The sequence below is a fragment of the Chlorocebus sabaeus genome, chromosome 1 (genome assembly GCF_047675955.1).
Source record: "Chlorocebus sabaeus isolate Y175 chromosome 1, mChlSab1.0.hap1, whole genome shotgun sequence".
Classification (NCBI taxonomy): Eukaryota; Metazoa; Chordata; class Mammalia; order Primates; family Cercopithecidae; genus Chlorocebus; species Chlorocebus sabaeus.
Window position 1 is genome coordinate 72,701,705 of NC_132904.1, and position 21,140 is coordinate 72,722,844.

Below are 21,140 nucleotides of genomic sequence, written 5' to 3' on the forward strand. Positions count from 1 at the left end.
GTCTCAGCCCCAAACTCCAGACCCTTGTCCTGTCCTGGACCTTCCCTCTGAGCGAGGCCCTCTGCCCACAGCGTCCTCCTCTCCATTGCCCCAACCAGCCAACTCCTGGCAGTGCGTCAGTCACTAGGGCAGAGCCCCGGAAAAGCTTCCTGGTGTCTCAAATCTGTGTCCCCACCAGGTGGGCTTCCTTCCTCTAGGACCCCAGAACCCCCCTCTGGTTTCTCCTCCAGCACTTGGACACTTATGGAGTTATTTACAGCCTGGGCTTATCTCTCTTAGCTTAGAGGGCAGCTCCTCCAGGAAGGGGCTGGCATTTACTCCTCTCTTCACCACTTCCAGCCCCCTGAGCAGGCACTCCCTTCAGCTCGGCACCAAGCCTCTCTCTCCCTCTTACCCCTGCCTGAATAATTTCTATCTAAAGGAATGCCCTGCACATGTGCACAGCGGCATCTGACAGCTTCTGAGGTCCTTTCAGGAGACTCTTCTCATCTGATTTCAGTGAGGTGGAGAGTCTCACCCTCCTGTGACAGAGGAGGACAAGGAGGCCCCAAGAGGTAGAGTGACACTTTCCCAAGGTCACCCAGGTGGAGGGGTCAGGAGTGTCTCAGCGGAACTCCCGCTAAAGTCAAGGAGACTGACTGACAAGGAACGCTCCTGGGCTGGCCGCTCTGGATTGCACCCCCTGAACAGAATGTCTTTTTCCATCTGCCCCTGCTGAGGTGGCCAGAAACTCCGCGGCCCTTGCGCCACCGTCAGCTGCACAGGACCAGGCGCTTCCGTTGCGGTCCATGCCCGTCCCACTCCCTCTTCGCAAGCCTCCGGGAGGTAGGGACATTTTACAAACGGAGGCTTAGGGATGATTTGCCCACGACCGCCAAGCCAGCTTGGGCTCCCGGGTCTTGGTACGCTCGCACCATCCAGGGGACCCCGTAACGCCCTCCGCCGCCCCAGTCCCCGGCCTGTGCGCGTGGATGCGGGGTCCCTACTCACAGCCACTTGATGCCATAGCATACGCCGGTCTGGAGCGCCAGGGCGAAGAGCAGCGCCTCGCAGACCTGCGGCCGCGCCCTCATCGTCGCGCAGCGGGCGCGCCCGGGGTCACACCCAGGAGGAGCCGCGCTGAAGTCCTCGCCTGCACGGCCGCTGCTGGTCCCGAATGCCGCCTGCAGCCGGGAAGAGCGGAGGCGGCGGGTTAAGGCCGCGCGCGGGCGGGGGAGGCGTTTTATTCAAATTACAAAGGAGGGGTCGGGGCCCGGGGAGGCCTAGCGCAGCGGGCGTCCCCTCCCGCTCCGCCCGGCCCGGGGACGCGTCCCGCGCCTGGCTCGAATTAGGCGCGGCCGAAGGCGTGTCCCCTGCGGGGCCTGGGGCCCTAACGCGCTTTCGCGCCCCTCCGGCCGGGACAGCCGAAAGGAGGGACAGGAGGCGGCAGAACCGGAGACCCCCGGAGAGACCGGGCAGACACAGCGAGAAGGACAATGACGCTCAAGAAGACAAGGCTGAGAGCCACGGAGGCAGAGGGGAAACCGGGACAGACGCAGACGTGGGACCGAAAGGAGAGGAATGAGGAATCAGGAGTCCGGGCAAGGCAGCAGCGTCGAGGCCCCGGTGCTGGGGCTTATCCCCGCAATATTGATCATTAGTTATTAGGGCCTCGGCAATTCTCCTTGCCAACCGTGCCTCAGTTTACCTCCTCAGTACGCTGGGGCAGTTCGGGCACAGTTCCGCTTTTATAAAGAACGTTCCCTGGCCGGGAAGGGTGGCTCACGCCCGTAATCCCAGCACTTTGGGAGGCCGAGGCGGGCGGATCACCTGAGGTCAGGAGTTCGAGGCCAGCCTGACCAACATGGCAAAACCCCGTCTCTACTACAAATACAAAAAATTAGCTGGGCATGGTGGCGGGCGTCTGTAATCCCAGTTACTTGGGAGGCTGAGGCAGGAGAACCGCTTGAACCCGGGAGGCGAAGGTTGCAGTGAGCCGAGATTGCGCCTCTGCACTCCAGCCTGGGCTACAAGAGCGAAACTCCGTCTCAAAACAACAACAACAACAACGACAACAAAAACTTTCCTAACACGATCGTATCTGCTCCTCCCAGCACCCCGTGGGGTAGGTACTATCACTGCCTGATCTTACAGATGAGGAAACTGAGGCGCAGAGGTGGAGTTGTTCAGCTAGGGAGCGGCAAGCCTGGTGTCTGGCGAAATCAGGAAATGGGGCTTGCTCGGGGCCCCTCTTTCTCGCTGTGGGAAGGGGAGGATGGGAAACGGGATGGTAGGGCTCTTTGTACAGGGAGGATTCGGAGTCTCCAAGACAGTCTTTAGCCGCCCCACTTTGGAGGGTGGGGGTGGGGGCGTGCGAGCCGGGACTGGGCAGCCCAGCCTTGGCGAAGCGGGGAAGCTCGCGGGGCTGGCGCGGTGTTGCCTCTGGCCTCCAGGCGGCGCCCGCGGGCCGCGAAGGAGCCGCTGCCCCGCCCGCCCGCAGCCCGCGGAGCCGCTTTCTCCGCTTTTTTTCTCCTTCACTTCATTCTCACCTCATTAACTCCCTTCCCAGCTTCTCCCAAATTTACCAACACCTGGCGTTCGCCCGGAGTCAGACACAGCCCCAGCCTCTCTCCCCTCGAGAGGAGCAGAGACAAAGGGATTCCTTCCTAAGGGTTTGGGGAGTTGGAAAAGGAGGCGCCCACGGTAGTGAGGGGCGCTGGAGCAGAAAAGGGACGTTCCTATCTGGCTCTGTGAGCTTGAGCAAGCCCTCAGCCACCCCAGCCTCGGTGTCCCATTTCATAAGAAGGAGTAACGGGGCTTCACCGTGTGTTCCCCGAGGACCCCGTCTCCCTGCAGCCTGCGGGGCTCCGCGCGCCTCTGCTGTTTGCACCGCGACGCCACCTGCGTGGCGCGTTCCTGCACGTGGGTCGTCAGCGCGCACAGAGGGGAAGCCCCACTGTTTTCTGGAGCCTGTCGGCAAAACTCACAGGAAGGCGAGGAGAAGCCTGGATCTCACGGTTCTTTTCCTCCGCAGAACCCCTTAGCTAGCGGCCAGAACAAGGGCGCCTGCGACAAACATGCCGTCAAGGCTGGGGGTTTCAGCGGGGTTCGCCGTGTAACCCAGCCCCGTCCTCCCACCCAGCCTGTATCCAACTCTTTTGTCTTCCTGGTTCTGCAAGTTTCCCGCACTTTTCAGAACAAGAAAAATATCCTCTGGATATGGAGGAGGGAATCAAAACTCCAGTCACCGTCTTCCCCTCTCCCAAAGTGAGCCGCCCCGCGAAGGCACCCGGCATTCCTGAGTGGGGAGGGGGCGGGGGCTGCACGAGGACGGAGGCGCGCGGACTCACAGCGGGGGATCTGTGCCCAGCCTGGTCTTCTAGGGAGAGGAGGAGCGGCCTAGGTCGCACAGCGGACGGGGACCCAAGGCCTCCAGCCCCGCCCGGCTCTTTCGGTGTAGCTCCGGCTGTCCCAAGGCTCTCCCTCCGCCGCCCAAGCTCGTCGCGGGGGGAGGCAGCGCCTGGCCCGAGCCTCTGGGTCCTGACGCACTGTTCCTGTCCTTTGTACGAGCGCCCGGGAGAGCCGCGCGGGCCGTGGGGTCACTCTCCGCCTGAGCCTGCGGGTCGGGGTGCACTCGCCTCCCGAAGCCCTCAGCCCGCCAGGGGGCGCTAAGCCGGGGCTCGGGTGGGGGTCGGGATCGCGGCTGCCACCCGCATCACGGGCTGGGGGCAAGTCCCCTCCACTTCCTGGGCCCCCGCTTCCCCGTCTGGGGGTGGAACGAGGTGTCGAGGGAGTGCCCCCTGTGTCCTGGTCGTTCTATAGGACACTTGCCGTGGGCCGCCCTGACCTGCCCGACCCCTTGCTTGGAGCCGGGCGCGTAGTGGGCCGCGCCAGGCGCAGCACCTTTGGAGAGCGAGCGGTCACCTCCTCGAAGTTAGTCCGAGCTACGCTGCCTGCAGGGGGCCGGGAGGCGCCCGCCTGGGGCTGTGCACGGGGAGGGCACCACGAGCGCAGCGCCGCAGCCCAGCGCCGCCAACAGGTGGTCATAGGCCCGGGCTATGAAGGGCTCTGGAAAGCCCGCTGCTGGGACCAGGCCACGCCAGCGAGGACTTGCGGGGCCTCCCCTACCCCGATGCCCCGCGAGCACCCTGCACCGGGGCCGATTGTCCGCGCGGCGCGCAAAGTCGGCACCGGCGGGTCCCGAAGCCTCCCGCCGCGCAGCTCACGGAGCTGACCCCGCCAACCAGGGACGCCAAGCGACGGCTTCAAGGTTACCTGTGGGCCAGGGAGGCCGGGGCGGCCACCCGGCTTTGACCCCAGCCGCGAAGCTTTCAAGAGACGTCTGCTTGGCTGCGCACGCGGCGCCGGGTCACCCGGGAGATGGGTTGTTTTGGAAGTGGGAAGGGTGGGTGGGGGCACTCGAGATCCCTCCTGCTAACCCCCTGGAGGGGGGCCCTGCACGCCCAGGGTCTTGAGGGACACCGAGGCATTTCAGCCCGGCGGGTGGGAGGCGTGGAGCTCGTGCGCGAACTTAGCCAGATGTTCGGGGCGGTTCGAGATGTGCCGCGGGGCCGGGGACAGGACTTTTTCCTCCCCAGCCCCCAGCCTGGAGCTCAGGTCAGTAAACAAACTCGGTTCTCCCGCTCCCCCCGCCGCCCCTGGGACCTGTTCTCAAAGTCAGGCGTCTGCCTCCATCCCCAATTTACTAGGCGCTGCCGCATTTCTCTGCCTTTTGCCACCCTCTCCCCACCACCACACACACCCTCTGTCTCGGGATCCAAGTCCCCCACCCCCGGGGGTGGCTCGGGCATGACCTCATCCACGGGACGACTGGGAAGGAGGGGGTCGCCTGGGGTACAGGAGCAGAAGAGGGGAGCCGGGCCGGGAAAGTTGGAGGAGGGCCGCAGGAACCGCACAACCCACCCCCGTCCCGCGTCCCCCTAAACCCCGCGTCCCCCTAAACCCCGCGTCCCCAGGCTCCCGCGGCTGCGCTCCGCAAGGGGGAACTTTTCGGAGTGCTGCGGAGGAAAGGTATGCAGGAGCGCTTGGTTTGCTTACCCACGAGTGGGAGCCCAAGGGGGTCGTGGCGGGTGTGAGAAGCGTCGTCTCCCTCCGACTCGGGCGCCCCCAGCCCTAGCCGGTCCCCGCTGAGCAGCTGCCCGCTGCCCGCAACTACTGCTTACCTTCCGGGGCGCTCGCCAGGCGCGCCCTGCGTGCCCGGGTGCCCTGGCCTGCCCTGGGAGCCGCGAGCGCAGTTTCCAGTGGGCCCGTGCGCACTCCGGCTGGGCTAGCGGCGGAGGCGCCCTCTTCGTGAAGCAGCGCCGGAAGGACGCCAGGGATCCTGGCAAGCTGCGGCCGGCTCAGGACCCGCGCGGAGTCAGGCGCGGACTCCAGCTGCTCTCGGCTGCGCTCAACTCCCGGGGCCTGTGCTCGCCGCTCGCCCGAGCTCTCCTCCTCGCCCGGTGCGATCTCCGGCGCGGGCCTCCCAAACTGCTTTATAAGGCGGGCGGCCGCTTTGATCCGCCCACGTCAGCGCGCCGCAACCCCACCGGGTGGCCCCGGCCGCGCGCTGGGGGTGGGGGCGGGGTCCCCGCGGACGCCACTGACCTGCAGCGCCCGCCGCTCCAGAGAAGTTTGTACTCTGTCGAGTTACAAAGGGGGACTCGCTCACTACAGCTGTTGTTTACTAAGCGTGCGTGCTGCGTGCCTGCGACACGCGTGGGGCCCGGGTAAGGCCCATCTCGAATAGTCGCAGCAACCAGGCAAGGAGCCTCAACTCGCAGGGGGAAGTCAGACTTGGGTCTCAGTCTGGAGCTGGGGCATCCTTAGGTGCTGGTCGCGCAGCGTGGTTACTATAAACGTCTGAGGTCCCGACACCTGCCTTCGTGTCCTGGTCCAGGTCCTTCGGGGGACCGTCTCTTTTGGCCTCTGGTTCCAGTTGTGGGAAAGGAATCAACGATCCTGCAGGAGAAAGAGACACGAGGACTCCGCGCTACAAAGCCCGCTGTAAACCTTAAGTGTGGAGCTGGGCGGCGGGTCCCAGCCGCTGGGGTGACTGCTGGGGAGTGTTCTGGACACAGGGGAGGCGGAGCAGAGGAGGACTGGGTTTCAGAAGCTAAAGGAGCCTAGACAGGCGCCTGCTGCACTGTATAGCCCAGGCGTGTGGTGCTTCTGGGACCACTTCCTCCCATCACTTGGCCTCCCCTGAGGAGACCAGCTGCTTACCCTACAACACCACTACTATTTCTAACTGCCCATCGGGTGCTGTGGGTTCATCTGCGTCTCCCCCTTCTTCTAGGGACCTCAATCCCAGGACGTCCTCAAGGATAACTGGTTCATTAGCAGAAAGAGAAATGGAGACTTAGTGAGGACACGGAGCCTGTCTCAGTTCCCGCAAAATGCCTGACATTCTTTTCCCCATTCTTTGCAGCTGCAGATGAAGTGGCACTCCTAGGCTGCCCCACACCCAGCCACAGGTACCTCCATATACAACACAAACATCTGGGCCTACAGTGCCCACAGCAGCCTCCCAGCCATACCAGCACTCCCACACAGCCAGTCCTCACACACAGCCAGGGGCATATCACCCCACAAATGGTTACAAACACACTCGGGAGATACCGGGACACATCATCTGCCCTCACACACAATAGCACAGAGGTGTGAAATGGCCTCACACACGTCAGGAAGGGGAGGCTGCACACAGACCACCTGCGCCCACACAGTTGATGTGCAAACATGCACGGGCTTCCATGCACACACAGCTCCCAAGTGTACAATGCCAAACATGTACTCCTGCACACAATCACAGGAATATCCTTTGGAACACACGCTGGGACACCCCCATCTCTTATGCCAGAACACTGGGGCAATCTGATCAAAAAAGCAGTGGAAAGACAGTGGGGCTTGGGGCATTGAGGAAGGGAGGAAGGGCGGGGAGCTATTCCACCTAAGTGGCAGAGGGCAAAGGCCTCCGGGAGCCCAAGAGTGTCCTTAGCTCCCCTGCCTCAGGCCCCCTGGCCACTTCAGTCAGAGCCATTCCAGGTGGCCTCTGTCTGTTTGGGATGCACACCCCTCTGCTCATTTAAGAGGCTCAGTCAGTTGCCTCCAAACATTTCCAGCAGTCCTCCTGCCAGAAATCCTCTGGCTCCCAGCTAGAGTAGAAACAGAAGCAATTTGGAGTCATGTAAACTTGGATTCCAATACAGATTTTGCCCAGTTTTATTTTTAGCTGTGTAATCTTGAGCAAGTTGCTTAAATTCCCCGAGACTTAGTTTTCTCACCCATAAAATGGGAATAATACAATCCCATGGAATCCTCTACTTCCCCAAGATCAGGATTAGTATTCCCATTTCACAGATGTGGAAGCTGAGGCTCAAAAGGGAGCTGATATTTGAACCCAGATCTCTCTGGCTCAGAGTCCACTATGGCTGGTGGCTCCCAGTGAACACATGGGGGAAGGATAGTGACTTTCCATTGTCTTGTGGGGAGTTGAAGGAAACCAGGAGAACATCCTATACTCCTGAAGCTCAGCCCTGCCCCCTCCTGCCCCCTGCCAGCTACTCAGCTGTGTCCTTTGGATCAGGACCCAGGCATCATCAGCTAGGGCTGGAAACCTGCCTGGGGGTAGGAGTAGGGGGAAGGGCTATGAGAAAGTGATGCCAAAAGCTTGCATTGAAAATCAAAGGAGACTTGGGGTGAGGGTCTGCCCCTCCCTGCACCCAAGTCTCTCCAAGTGTATAATAGGCAGTACTTGAGAAGAATTTTGTTTTCATCTTTAGAACCAACTGACCTTTCCCCTTCCCTCTGTCCAGTCCTCCTCAAGTGCCACTGCGTATCTGGCCTGTGCTGGCCACCTGGGCTGCAGACTCCTCTTCAGAAGGGATGAGGCCCCAAGCCCCTGGCTGCTGCCGCTGTGGACGTGGATGTGAATATATTTTTCTTCTCAATCAGCCCAGGCGATTCTGGTGATCTGATCGCCCAGACATGCTGGGGGCTTCCTGTCAGCTGGCTTCTCAGCCCCTGCCTGACTGCCATTGGCCAGGGGCACACCCCTTTCCCCCCACCCCCATCCCTGCACCAGCCCTGCCCAGGGAAGCACCCAGGCTGAAAGGACATGGAGGTGAGGGCGGACACAGTTCCGTTTGCCATGCTGACCTCTAGTGACCCCTCTGCCCACCTCAGCTTCCTTCCCTTAGGCCAAAGCCTTGGTGGAGATGGTGGGGGCAGTCACCTCTTTCCAGGGGCGCCGGATGGGGGTGCAGGAGAACTGGTTGCAGTCCTGAGCCCCGTCACTAGTTTTCTGTGTGAGTCAGGTAGTTATTTTGCTTTGTCTGAGCCCCAGTCGCCCATCTATAAGTGAAGGGTTGAACCTCTAAGGGCCTTTTCTGCTCTAGAACCCGCACATCTTGGGGCTCCTGACCCAAGGATGCTATGTGACCACAACCCCAGATGTCCCCCAGAAGCCTTCTCTGTCTTCCCTAAGCCCACTACCCATACTCGGACCTCAGCACTTTATGCCTCCCACAGCAACGAAGGCTGGTCCAGAGAAAGTCGAAACCAGTCAGTAAGGAGAAGGGTCAAGATCACCCACCCTGGGCAACGACTTTGCGGTGTGTGAAAGGGGGATGTGGTGGGGCCCTGCTCAGCTCACTGCTGTCGCTTCACCAAGGGAATCAAAAGAGAGTGACATCTAGGTGCAGTGGCTCACGCCTGTAATCCCAGCACTTTGAGAGGCCGAGGTGGGTGGATCACTTGAGGTCAGGAGTTCAAGACCAGCTTGGACAACATGGTGAAACCCCATCTCTGCCAAAAATACAAAAATTTGCCAGGTGTGGTGGCAGGCACCTGTAATCCCAGCTACTTGGGAGGCTGAGGTAGGAGAATCGCTTGAACCTGGGTAGCAGAGGTTGCAGTGAGCCAAGATGGTGCCACTGCACTCTAACCTGGGTGGCAGAGCAAGACTCCATCTCAAAAAAATAAAAAGAAAAAATAAAAAGAAAAGAGTGACAGTGTTTTGCTCTGCTTTTGCTGTGTACAGAGTCTCTGTGGCATCATCCACAAGCATACGCCTCTCCCTCCCATGTCTGCAGGTTGGCTGGGGGCAGCTGGCATGGGCTGGACTCATGGATCCCAGGCTCCTGGTTGGGTTTGGACCTACTCCACAGATGACTCCTTCTAGCTTGGAACCAGCACTCCCTAGGCCATGCTCTTCTCACCACCAAGCCAACCTGTGCCATAGGATGAGCCATGAATGTGGATGAAGGAAGCCCACAGGTACTCTCCCTCTCCCGACCCCAGGCCACCTGGCAGATGCTGGCTTCCCAGAATCTGTTTTTTTTTTTTTTTTTTTTTTTTGAGACAGAGTTTCACTGTTGTTGCCCAGGCTGGAGTGCAATGGTGCAGTCTCGCCTCACTGCAACCTCCGCCTTTTGGGTTCAAGTGATTCTTGTGTCTCAGCCTTCCAAGTAGCTGGGACTACAGGTGCCCACCACCACACCCAGCTAGTTTTTGTATTTTTGGTAGAGACGGGTTTCACCATGTTGGCCGGGCTGGTCTCGAACTCCTGACCTCAAGCGGTCCACCCACCTTGACCTCCCAAAGTGCTGGGATTGCAGGCGTGAGGCACTGCGCCCGGCCAGAGCCATTTTTTGAGATCCCTCATCCTGGTTCTGGACACATCTCTGGGGAGGGCAGGGCAGGGCAGGGCAGAGGCCGTCATCACCATTTCCCATTTCTCACTGGTTACAATGAGACTAAAGGGCACTGCTTCCACCACCAGGGTGCTTTTAGAAAGGCCTTTCTGAGAAGACACATGAAAAGGGGGTCTGAGCAGAGCAGCCCAGCTGTTTCTGGAACGCCCTGTGAGGCCAGATCTTCCAGGCAAGGGTGGGGTGAGGGGACCAAATAGTAGCAGGCCTGTCATCAGAGCACCTGGGCCTGGCTATCAAACTCACCTCCTCCACTTAACCCACCGAGGGACTCCAGGGAAGTCACTCAGTCTCTGGGATCCTTAGTTTTATCATCTGCAAAACAAGAAAGCCACGAAACCACTCCTTCTCAATGTTACTAAGAAATAACATTGTAAGAAATTGTATTGGTTGAACAAGCACCTACTGTGTACCAGGCAGTTTCTGTGCCTATGCATGAGACAGGCATTGCTCTGCAGATGAGCACACTGGGCCAGGTCTGTCAGGTAATTCATGCAAGATCTCTCTGTCAGTGAGTGGGCCTGGCTGCAAACCCTGGGTCTGTGGGCTGCTGGAACCTCTGCCCACTACCCAGGGTAGGGTATGTCCTCCTTCTCCCCTTGGTTACCTCAGGGGAGGTATTGTTATTCTACAGGGCTCAGGGAGCAGGCCTGGGGCACCACGGAGAGACAGGAGGTGTCTTTCCTGGGTGCATGTAACAAAATGCCACCCGTCATGTCTACTGAGGGCGTCACGTCTGAAAGGCTGCTTTCAGCTCTCAGTTGTTTCATCATGGTGGTGGCTGCTCAGGAGACAATGTTTGTGTTTCTCAGGCATCTTGCAGCTCCAGGAGAGAAGAAACCCAACCCCAACCAGCTTCAACACCAGAGAAACTGACTGGTTCCCGCAGGAGAAACCGGGGTCACTCGTGGCCCTACTGCACTCGGGCTCGGGGCTGGTGCTGGGGCCCTGGGCCCCTGGAGACGCTGTGCTGTCTCAAACTCAGTTCTGCTTCTTCCTGCTCTCTTTGAACTCACCTGGGCCTCATTTCTCCCCATTGGGATGCAGCCACTAACAGCCCCAGTTAGAAATTCCAGTCAGATGAGACCTCTGTCTCCTAGGGCTTCTGAATCAGTCCCAGGGAAGGCGGCTGATTGGCCTTGTTTGAGTCCTGCGCTCTCCCTTTGATGCACATCTGTTATTGCCACGGGAAAGGGGCTCTGGGCATGGCCAGGTGCAGTGCCTGTCACCAGAGGAGGAGGCATAGGAAGCAGTGGGCCAAAGGGGCATTTGTGTCAGGATGGCAGTTTCTTCTACAGTTGGGCTTCTGCTTCTCTGATATGTGTACAGGTCAGCGTCTCTGCACCTGGGAGAAGAGGGGAGGCATTGTCTGAGTTTCACCCCATCACACACACACACAGGGCCAGAGACCTACCATGCTCAGTGCCCCCACTGTACACATGTAGAAGCTGACGCTGACAGAAGGGTTGTACATCACTTGGTTAGTGGGGCAGGAGACAGAAGTCAGGTGTCCTGACATCCAGGCATAAGCCATGCAGTTATTTGTCACTGGTTCTGAAGCCTTTCTGAGCAGGCCAGTGAGGCAGCTTTTTAGTAGCACCAATTCCTCCCATCCCAGAACATAAAGACCCTTTGGAGTGTGACTCCATGCAAAGGCGAAGGCTCTGTCCCCACCCCTCCATTTAGGCTGACCTCATGGCTTGCTTGACTAGTAGATGTGGCCTGTATTCTGCTGCCCAGGACTTGGGGCCTTGCAGCTTCTGCCTTCACCCTGTTGGGGCCCAGCCCAGCTGCAAGGTCAGAAGCCCAGGCTGGGGCAGAGAGAGGCCTTTGCTGCATCGGCTGGCCCATCAGTCACATGCAGCCGCGCCAGCCAGCGCCACAAGGTCAGCAGAGCTGCTGGGCCAGCCCACAGAAGCAGGAGAGTCCATTATGGCTTTAAGCTACTAAATCTTGACAAGGTTTGTTATGTAGCAATAGAGACAAGCAGCAGCCAGGCTTAAAGAGTGAAAAAGCTAAAAAAAAAAAAAAATATGTGCAATTATTTGTCTAATGTCATTTCAGAATCTTAGAATCTTACAGTTGGGCCACCCCCTCTCATAACCCGGAGGTTCTGGCCACCAGAGCCCTGTAATGCCTCTGCTGATCTGGGGGCAGCATATGGTCAGTGATGGCTCTGTCATCCGCTGCTGTGTCCCCAGTACTGCACCAGGGCTGGACAGTAATTCCTACAAAGTTGCCAAATGAATGCATGAATGTTATCCAGCCTCTACTTGCATACCCCCAAGGATGGGAGCTCACTCCCTTCAGGATGGTGTCTTCCATTTTGAATGGCTCTGTCTTGGAGAAGGTCCTCCTCCGTCTAGAGCAGAGACCTGTGATCCCCCCAGGGGTCCTGGCTGTCTTGCTGGGGTCCCCTCTTATATAGGATAGCGTTAGGCACATCACAATGGTCCCTAGCATTACAAAGCAGCACAACCTCACTTAATAACAAGTATTTTTATGTACTTGTTATTTTATATATGTACAGTGATTTATATATGTACAGCATTTTATATCTGTGTCCCCGGACACAGATATAACCCTAAGGGAAGTGCTTCCGCCTGGCCCTAAAACAAGCATGGGCTCTGCATCACACAGTTCGGGGTTGCAACTCAAAAGCAACCTCTGTTTGGCCTTGGAAAAGACACTTCATGTCTCTGATCCTCAGTTTTCTCACCTGAAAAATAGGAGGAATGAAATTTACTGCCTGGGTTGCTGTGGGGCTTAAAGGGGAGATGATGGATGTAAAATGCTCAGCATGTAATCGGTCCTTGATAAAGGTTAGTTCCTTTTCTGCCAGGTACATAAACAGTTCCAGATGGAGAGCTCATCCATACTTAGCATTCATGTCTGTATAAATAATGTGCAGGTGGGAGAGGAATTGTCAGGTGACTGGGGAAGTGGGAGGGCGTTCCCAGCAGGGGAACAGTGTAAGCAAAGACAAGAAGGAGAAGTTTGCTTTCAGAGAAGGGTAAGTGGGTGGTTCGGTGCTGGTGGCAAGAAGACCAACAGGAGGGAGAATAATGGGAGAGGAAGCCAGGCCCATGCCATGGGGGGCCTTCAGTGCTGGGCTAGGGAGCTTGGGCTTTGCCAAGGGAGACATGGAGGAGGTCTGAAGAGGGAAGGGGTAAGGTCAGGTTTGGGATTCAAGTCTGGGGCAGGTCTGGGGTTGGATGGGGAGGTGAGGGGAGATGGAGCTCCTGGAAGCCTATGAGGGGAAAGTTGGGGTAGCAGCAGGAATGACTTGGGCTAGTGGATGGGAGGGACAGCCTGGCCACTGAGGCAGCAGCTGAGCCACCTGCATGGGCACACTTGTTGTGGGAAGCAGGGCCTTTGGTCCTCTGGTCTAGCGCCTCTGCTCTGCATCTTCAGTGCCAAGCCCTGTTGGGAAGAGCACTTTTTCTGTCCTTTTCAATCTAGAAACAGACCTGAGAGGGAGAAGAGCTGGGCTAGATCTGTAGCCAGAAGGATGCTGGGTAGATCAGAGGGGAACTGACCTGTCTGTCTGGTGGGGATTCAGAGAAGTCCCTCTCAAGGTCCGCTTGCTCATTTTATTAACCATCCCAGACCTCAAGCTGAGCTTCCCAGTTTTCTAAGCCCTGCCACAGTTATGGGCGGGTTCCTTTGAGCCTCACCACTGGCTTGAGAGGGAGGCTGGGCAGAGGTGATTAGTTCTGTTGTTAAGATGGGGAGACCTAGGCCCAGAGAGGGCAAGTGACTTACCCAAGATCACACAGCAAGTGCATGGCAGAACTACCCTGGAACCCAGTTCTCCTGCCTCTCACTCACATCCTAGTCCCTTTCCATGTCACTGAGGGACAGGCAAGACATTCTCACTTACCTGCTCTGGGTGAAGAGTGAGGAGAGCCAGAGAGAGGTTGACAGCCATCAGCAGACAACACTTAACCCAAACTGACAATTTAATTGTGAAAATGTGGACGAGCTATAGTTATGTGCAAGGAAATCCAGACGGTCTGGGCCACTGGGGAGCCTCGGCCAGCACCCCAGTTGTCAGGGAAACGGGAGAGGGTTGTGGATGATGTCACTAGACTCGAAGCCGAGGCTGAGGTATGGGGGTGGGCTCTCCATCCACCTCTTTGGGGCGTAGGCTGTCATCCTCACGTTTAACCCCTTCTCTTACAGATGGGAAAACGAGAGCTCCAGGGGGAGGCGGTGACTTGCCCAAGGTCACACAGGGAGTCAGTGCCTGAGCTATCCTTGTTCAGGGCGCCATGTTGATTCACCTAGCCAGGCTGCAGGCCCTTGAGGGCAGGCTGGGTCAGAGTCACCTGAGTCCTCAAGCCCAGCACAGGGCCTTGAGAAGGGCAGATGCTCAACTCTGTGGTAAGAGCTGCTCGATCCCTTTTAAAAAAACAGGGAGTGTGGGAGGTGACACTGTTGACTTTCTAGCAGCCTTAGATGAGCAGGAATCCGGAGCAGGCATGCAGAGCTGTCACTGGTTCAGGGATCATTGAGCTCAGAGATGGCAGGTCACCAGGCCAAGGTCAACCAGCAGGTTGGGGCAGTGCTGGGCTGACCCTGAGTTCAGGACTCCTAGGGGTCAAGTCACCTCTCATGCTGCACAGAGGACATCTTCTATAATCCTTCCCTGAGAGGAGTCATCTCTCCAACTGCCATTCCCCTTAACCCCGGTGCAGGGGTCTGGGCCTAGACAAGCTCCCACTGTCTGAAGCGTTTTCGCAGAATCCCCAGGTTCTGACTTGAAGCTAAATATCGACCCACCCAAAGCATCAATAACAATGACAATGACCAACCTGAGCACAACCCCTACCATGCACTAGGCTCTGGGCTATCACTGCATTGCCCTTATCTCAAATATCTACAACTCTATAGGCTGGGATTATTGTTTTCACTTTGAAGTCCAGAAAAATGAGGCTCTGGGAGGTCCCTTACCCACCTGCACACAGCCAGAAAGTGAAGAAGCTGGGTCTTGAACCCCAGGCCACTCTGCATCCAAACGCCATGACTGCCTTTTCCCCTGGCTAGCGGATCATTCCCACAATGGCCTGAGTGCTTACGGGAGGGGGCAGCTGAGTTTTTGCCTGCCCAACCTCTCTTTCACTTCTAATGATAACAACACCCCTCCCTGCCATCCCCCAACTTTATGAAGTTCTGATGGGGTTCTCAGGCACAGAACCCAGTCCCCTGATAGAAGGCCTGGCCTTGTGGAGAACTCCATCTTCCTAGCCACATAATTGGTCCAGGAAGAGTATATGACCCAACTGGACCAAATAGAGCTATTTCCCTGTGATGCATGAATGGGTTCTGGAAGAAAGGAGTCAGCCCCACCTTGGAATGCAAGTTCCAAAGGCATGATCCCCAGAGCTTCCTACCCTGTATTCCCTGCCATGTGAGGAAGACAAGGACAATGAAGAAGGAAAAGAAGAAACAGGTAGTGGGGCGGAGATGGGGTGCCATTTGAGTCCCTGAGCCTGTCCTTCCCAATTATGGGGCCAGTGAATCCATGTTTCCTTAGGATCATCAGAATGGGGTCTCCATCTACTCTCTTGCAATTAGAGCAATCCTATTTTCACCGCAACGTGTTGAGTCCTATGCTGTTGTTACAGGGAGTACAACATTAATAAAGGTTCCTGTTCTCCAAGACCTAACAGTCTAGTCAGGGAACAGCGGGGTGGCAATAGGCAACAGGTTCTAGACCCTGCTCTGTCTCAGACATGCTGTGTGATCCTTCCCCTCTCTGGGCTATAGTTTCCCCATCTTTAGCATGGAGGTGTGTTGAAGCAGGAGAGGCAGAACATTGGGCTCAGTGTTCTGCAAGATTCTCTCCAGATCCACACAAGTACCTTTAAAAAAAAACTTGATATTTGCAAACTATGCATCTGACAAAGGTCTAATGTCCAGAAGCTATAAGAAACTCAAACAGATCAACAAGCAAAAAACAACCCCATTTAAAAATGAGCAAAAGGCTGGGTATGGTGGCTTATGCCTCTAATCCCAGCACTTTGAGAGGCCAAGGTAGGAGATAACACTTGAGCTGAAGAGTTTGAGACCCGCCTGGGCAACTCAATTTTTAAAAAGTAATAATTAAAACAATTTTTAAGTTAAAAAAATGAGCAAAAGACGTGAACAGACGCCTCTTAAAAGAAGACATACATGTGGCCAAAAAGCAACGAGAAATGTTCAACATCACTAATCATTAGAGAAATGCAAAACAAAACCACAATAAGATACCGTCTCATACCAGTCAGAATGGCTATTATTAAAAAATCAAAAACAACAGATGTTGGTGAGGTTGTGGAGAAAAGAGTATGTGTATGCACCACTAGTGAGAATGTAAACTAGTTCAGCCACTGTGGAAGCAGTCTAGAGATGTCTCAAAAACCTTAAATAAAACTACCATTTGACCCAGCAATCCCATTATTTGTTACATACCCAGATGAATATAAATTATTCTACCATAAAGACACAGGCACACATATGTTCATTGCAGCCCTATTCACAATAGCAAAGATATGGAATCAATCTAGATGTTCATCAACAGTGGACTGGATAAAGAAAATGTGGTACATATACACCATGGAATACTATGCAGCTACAAAAAATGAGATCATGGCCTTTGCAGCAACATGGATGGAACTGGAGCCCATAATCCTACGTGAATTAATGCAGAAACAGGAAACTAAATACTGCACGTTCTCACTTTTAGGTGGGAGCTAAACATTGAGTACACATGGACACGAAGAGAACAATAGACACGGGGGCCTATCTGAAGGTGGATTGGTGAAGGAGGGTAAGGACTGATATTATGCTGATTACCTGGGTGACAAAATTGTCTGTACACCAAACTCCCATAACATGCAATTTACCCATGTAACAAACCTGTACATATACCGCTTGAACCTATACGTTGGAAAGGAAAAATATTTGAGATATAACTTCTATACCACACATTCACCCTGTTACAGCATACCGTTCAGTGGTTTTTAGTATATTTACAAAGTTGCGCAACCATCACTACTTTCTAATTTCAGAACATTTTCATCCATCACCCCAAAAATCAATCCCATACCCATTAGCAGTCACTTTTCATTCCACCCACCACTCCAGCCCCTAGAAACTGCTAATTCTTTTTGTCTCTATGGATTTTCCTATTCTGGACAGTTCAAGTTCATTTTCACGTTTATCTATGTTGTAGCATGCATCAAACTCCTTCATTTCCTCTTATGGTTGGTTAATATTTTATTGTATGGATATACCACATTTTGTTGACTCGTTCATCAGTTGAGGGACATTTGGGTTGTTTCTACTTTTTGGCTATTACAAATAATGCTTCTGTGAACATTCACGTGCCAAGTGTTTGTCTGAAATACATGCTTTCAGTTCTCTTGTGTATGTACCTAGGGATGGAACTGCTGGATCATATGGTAATTATATGACTTTAAGGGAACTGTCAAGCTGTTCTCCATAGTGGCTGTATTTTTTTTTTTTTTTTTTTGAGACGGAGTTTCACTCTTGTTGCCCAGACTGAAGTGCAATGGCACAATCTTGGCTCACTGCAACTTCTGCCTCCTGGGTTCAAGCGATTCTCTTGCCTCAGCCTCCCAAGTAGTTGGGATTACAGGTACCTGCCACAATGCCTGGATAAACTTTTTTGGTTTTTGTTTTGTTTTTTGTTTTCGTTTTGAGACAGAGTCTCACTCTGTTGCCCAGACTGGAGTGCAATGGAGCGATCTCGACTCACTGCAACATCCAACTCCCGGGTTTGAGCGATTCTCCTACCTCAGCCTCCCGAGTAGCTGGGATTCCAGGCGCCTGCCACCATGCCCAGCTAACTTTTTTTGTATTTTTAGTAGAGACTGGGTTTCACCATGTTGGCCAGACTGGTCTCAAACCCCTGATCTCACGTGATCTGCCTGCCTTGGCCTCCCAAAGTGCTGGGATTACAGGCATGAGCCACTGCACCTGGCCCAATTTGTTGTATTTTTAGTAGAGACGGGGTTTCACCATGTTGGCCAGGCTGGTCTCAAACCCCTGACCTTACGTGATCCACCCGCCTCAGCCTCCCAAAGTGCTGGGATTACAGCCATGAGCCACTGTGCCCAGCTGTGGCTGTCCTATTTTACATTATGAGAGTTCCAATTTTTCCATGTTCTTGACAACACTTGTTCATTTGGTATTTTTTATTATAACCATCCTGGTGAGTGTGAATGGCATATCACGTGGTGGTTTTGATTTGCATTTCCCCAGTGACTAATGGTGTGGAATATCTTTTAAAGTGCTTATTGGCTATTTGTATATCTTCTTTGGAGAAATACCTGTTCAAATATTTTGCCCACCTAAAAATTAAGTTATTTGTCCTTTTCTTGTTGAGTTGCAAAGAGTTCTTTATGTATTCCAGTTACTAGAATACTTCATGTGCAAGTATTTCCTCCCATTCTGTGGGTTGTTCACTTTCTTGATAATATCCTTTGAAACACAACATTTTTAATTTTGATGAAGTTCAGTTTCTCTATTTTTTCATTCGGTTGCTCGTGCTTTTGGCACCATGTAGAAAAAACCATTGTCTACTTCAAGGTCACAAGGATTTACATCTATGTTTTCTCGTAAGGATTTTCTAGTTTTAGCTGGAACAGCATCACTTGTTTAAAAAAAAAAAAAAAAAAAAAAAAAAAAACACCTATTATTTCTCCACTGGATGTCTTGGCACTCTTGTCAAAAATCAATTGACCAGGCTAGGCATGGTCATAATATATCACACAGTAATCCCAGCAATTTGGGAGGCCAAGATGAGAAGATCGCTTGAGATTAGGGGGTCTGAAACCAGCCTGGGCAACATAATGAGACCCCTGTCTCTACAAAATTTAAAAAAAGAAAATTAGCTGGATGTGGTGGTGTGCACCTGTGGTTCCAATCACTAGGGAGGCTGAAGCAGGAGGATCACTTGAGCCCAGGAGATTGACATTGCAATGAGCGGTGATCGTGCCATTGCATCCAGCCTGGGCAACAGAACAAGATCCTGCTTCTTTAAAGAAAAATAAAAGTCAATGGCCATAGATGTACGGGTTTATTGACACAATTGCTTGTTAAGTGACATCTAGGAAGTAAGTTACAGTAGGGTCCATGTAGTCACCACCATGTAAGGGGTGTGGCAGAGGAAAAGGATGAATGAGAAATTTGGAGTCCTGCAGACCTTTGTTTCCATTCCAGATCCACTGTAACCCAGACAACCTGTTTCATTTTGCCTTTTAAGAAGTGACACAATATATCACACAGAACACATTCTCATAAAAAACATAAACATCACAATGCCCCTGAGCCTCAGTTTCCTCCTCTATCATGTCTAAACCCCAGAGCTGGTGTGAGGCCTAGGCTTGGGGCCGGGGGACAGCAGGGAGAAGAAGGGTATTCCAGATGGGGTCAAGGGCACTGGTAAGAGCTGGAGGCTGGAAAGTGCAGGGATGTGACATGGGGACACAGTGAGGAGCCTGCAGGCCAGGGGTGGTGTTGACAGGTTGCCTCTCCTGTCCTGTATGTGGTGAAAAAACAAGACTCTGGCACCTGAGTCACAGCTCAGAAGACACCTCCCACATCCCCCTGCAGAGCCTCATACTATAGCCAGGCCCTCCAGGTATGAGCCTCCCTCACCCCCGTGGTGGGGTGGCCGTGAGCATGCTGCAGGGATGCTGTTGGTGATGTCAAGTCTAGGGCTGGGAGGTAGTTAGGGGCCAGCTGGGGGCTTCTGTTTCTTGTATTGTGTGTGAGTGAGTGAGATGTGCAGGTCAAGAAGATAGTGCCTGAGGAAGGTAAGAGGAAGCCTGTTTGTTGGGCACCTCCTGTTTGCCAGAAGGCACTTTGTGGACTTCATCTCAGCTCCCAACCACCCAGAGAAACAAGAGTTATGAGGTTCATTCCCATTCCACATGACAGGAGCCTGAGTCAGATGGGAGGACACATTTGCCCAAGCTCACCCAGCCAGCAGGTGACAGGGCTGGGATTTGAACCCAGTTCCATCTGTCCTGAAGCACATGCTTTTCTATAATGCCAAGTTACCCTAGAGAAGAGTGAGAAAGAGGAGGGGGGTGAGATACAGGGAGGCCCAGCAGAGGGACAGTCACACAGAGGACAATCAAGAGAGGCAGAAATGAAAAACAAGAGTGGAAAGAGCGTGAGGCCCTGGCCCGGCCCAGGCCTGGAACAGGTCCTCAGGGAGCAGCCGAGGGCGGGGATGACCGGAAACCGGCTCACCGAACCTGGAGCCAACAACCATGCTTGGCCTGAGACGTGGTGGAAAAGCTCTCACCTCAAGATACTAGTAGGGGAAACTGGCGTGGGGGGGAGCAGGGTCTGCCTGGGAAGAGGACAGTGGGGTCGGATGGCCAGGAGCTGCCAAGCAGGCCCATCATCTGGCTCAAGTAACCGCTGTGGCCGCCGGGCTGGCAGGCCCTTGCTGCTGGCCGTGCAGAGCGGCAGGCCCAGAGGCCAGGATGCAGGCAGCGATGACCAGGCCTTCCTGGAATGTGGGTTGTTCTTAGGACAAACCCCTTCACGTGGCCTGCAAGTAGGATGGCTGTATAGTTTACTGTTTCATCTGGGACAATTAAAAGTGTGAGGGGACAACAGGCGTACATGGGTATGTATGGGCCTAACTTCTAAGGTCCTGCTCGGCCAGGCCTGGCTTGTTTCTGGGGCAGCCTCCAGGCTGTCTGCCCTCTGCCTTCACTGCCAGGCCTCAGCCGACCCTTGGGGCCTCCACATTATCTGGAATACCTGTCTGTGTCACCTCCACACCCCTCCATACCCCTTCATCGTTCCTACAACACCCTCGAAGCTCCTCCAGCAGAGCCAGTGTTCGCTCAAGCTATTCAAGACACTGTGAGCTTTCCCTTTGTGGCACTGATAGCAATAATGAAATAAATTCTTAATTGTGTGCTTGATTGTTTCAAAGTCCATCTCACTCTCTAAGGGCAGACTGGGTCTGGCTTGTTCACTGCTGCATCCTGCTCACCCAGCCCAAAGGCCCCGAAGCACACACGAATAAACCAACCCCCAGGCCCCATGCACTGTCACAGAGGTGTGTGCCCACCCTGGGAACTTTTTTCTTTTCTTTTTCTTTCTTTTTTTTTTTTTTTTTTTGAGATGGAGTCTCCCTCTGTTGCCCAGGCTGGAGTACACTGGCATGATCTCGGCTCACTGCCACCTCTGCCACCCCAGTTCCAGCAACTCTTCTGCCTCAGCCTCCCGAGTAGCTGGGATTACAGGTGCCTACCACCACACCCGACTAATTTTTGTATTTTTAGTAGAGACAGGGTTTCACCATGTCGGCCAGACTGGTCTTGAACTCCTGACCTCGGGTGATCTGCCCGCCTTGGCATCCCAAAGTGCTGGGATTACAAGCGTGAGCCACCACGCCTGGCCCACCCTGGTATT

General features: G+C 54.5%; 1 protein-coding gene across 6 annotated transcripts in view; it reads right to left on the bottom strand.

The window, feature by feature from the left end:
• The window catches only part of WNT11 (Wnt family member 11), a 30,244-nt gene extending 18,717 nt beyond the window's left edge, over positions 1-11,527 (bottom strand). Inside the window, exons 1-6 of one of the 6 annotated variants that reach the window (XM_073019551.1) lie at positions 11,382-11,527; positions 10,706-11,034; positions 9,936-10,004; positions 7,772-7,892; positions 5,163-5,940; positions 991-1,163 (exon numbers count right to left, since the gene is read on the bottom strand). In XM_073019551.1, the coding sequence (XP_072875652.1) occupies positions 991-1,073 (83 nt within the window). In that variant the 5' untranslated portion in view covers positions 1,074-1,163; positions 5,163-5,940; positions 7,772-7,892; ... (1 more) ...; positions 10,706-11,034; positions 11,382-11,527. Of the gene's footprint in view, positions 1-990; positions 1,164-2,802; positions 3,046-3,329; positions 4,894-5,162; positions 5,941-7,771; positions 7,913-9,935; positions 10,005-10,705; positions 11,035-11,381 lie in introns of those variants that run through there. The other 5 variants (XM_073019548.1, XM_008020196.3, XM_038005450.2 and 2 more) reach the window with 5 other exon arrangements.
• Between the last annotated feature and the right edge of the window lie 9,613 nt (positions 11,528-21,140).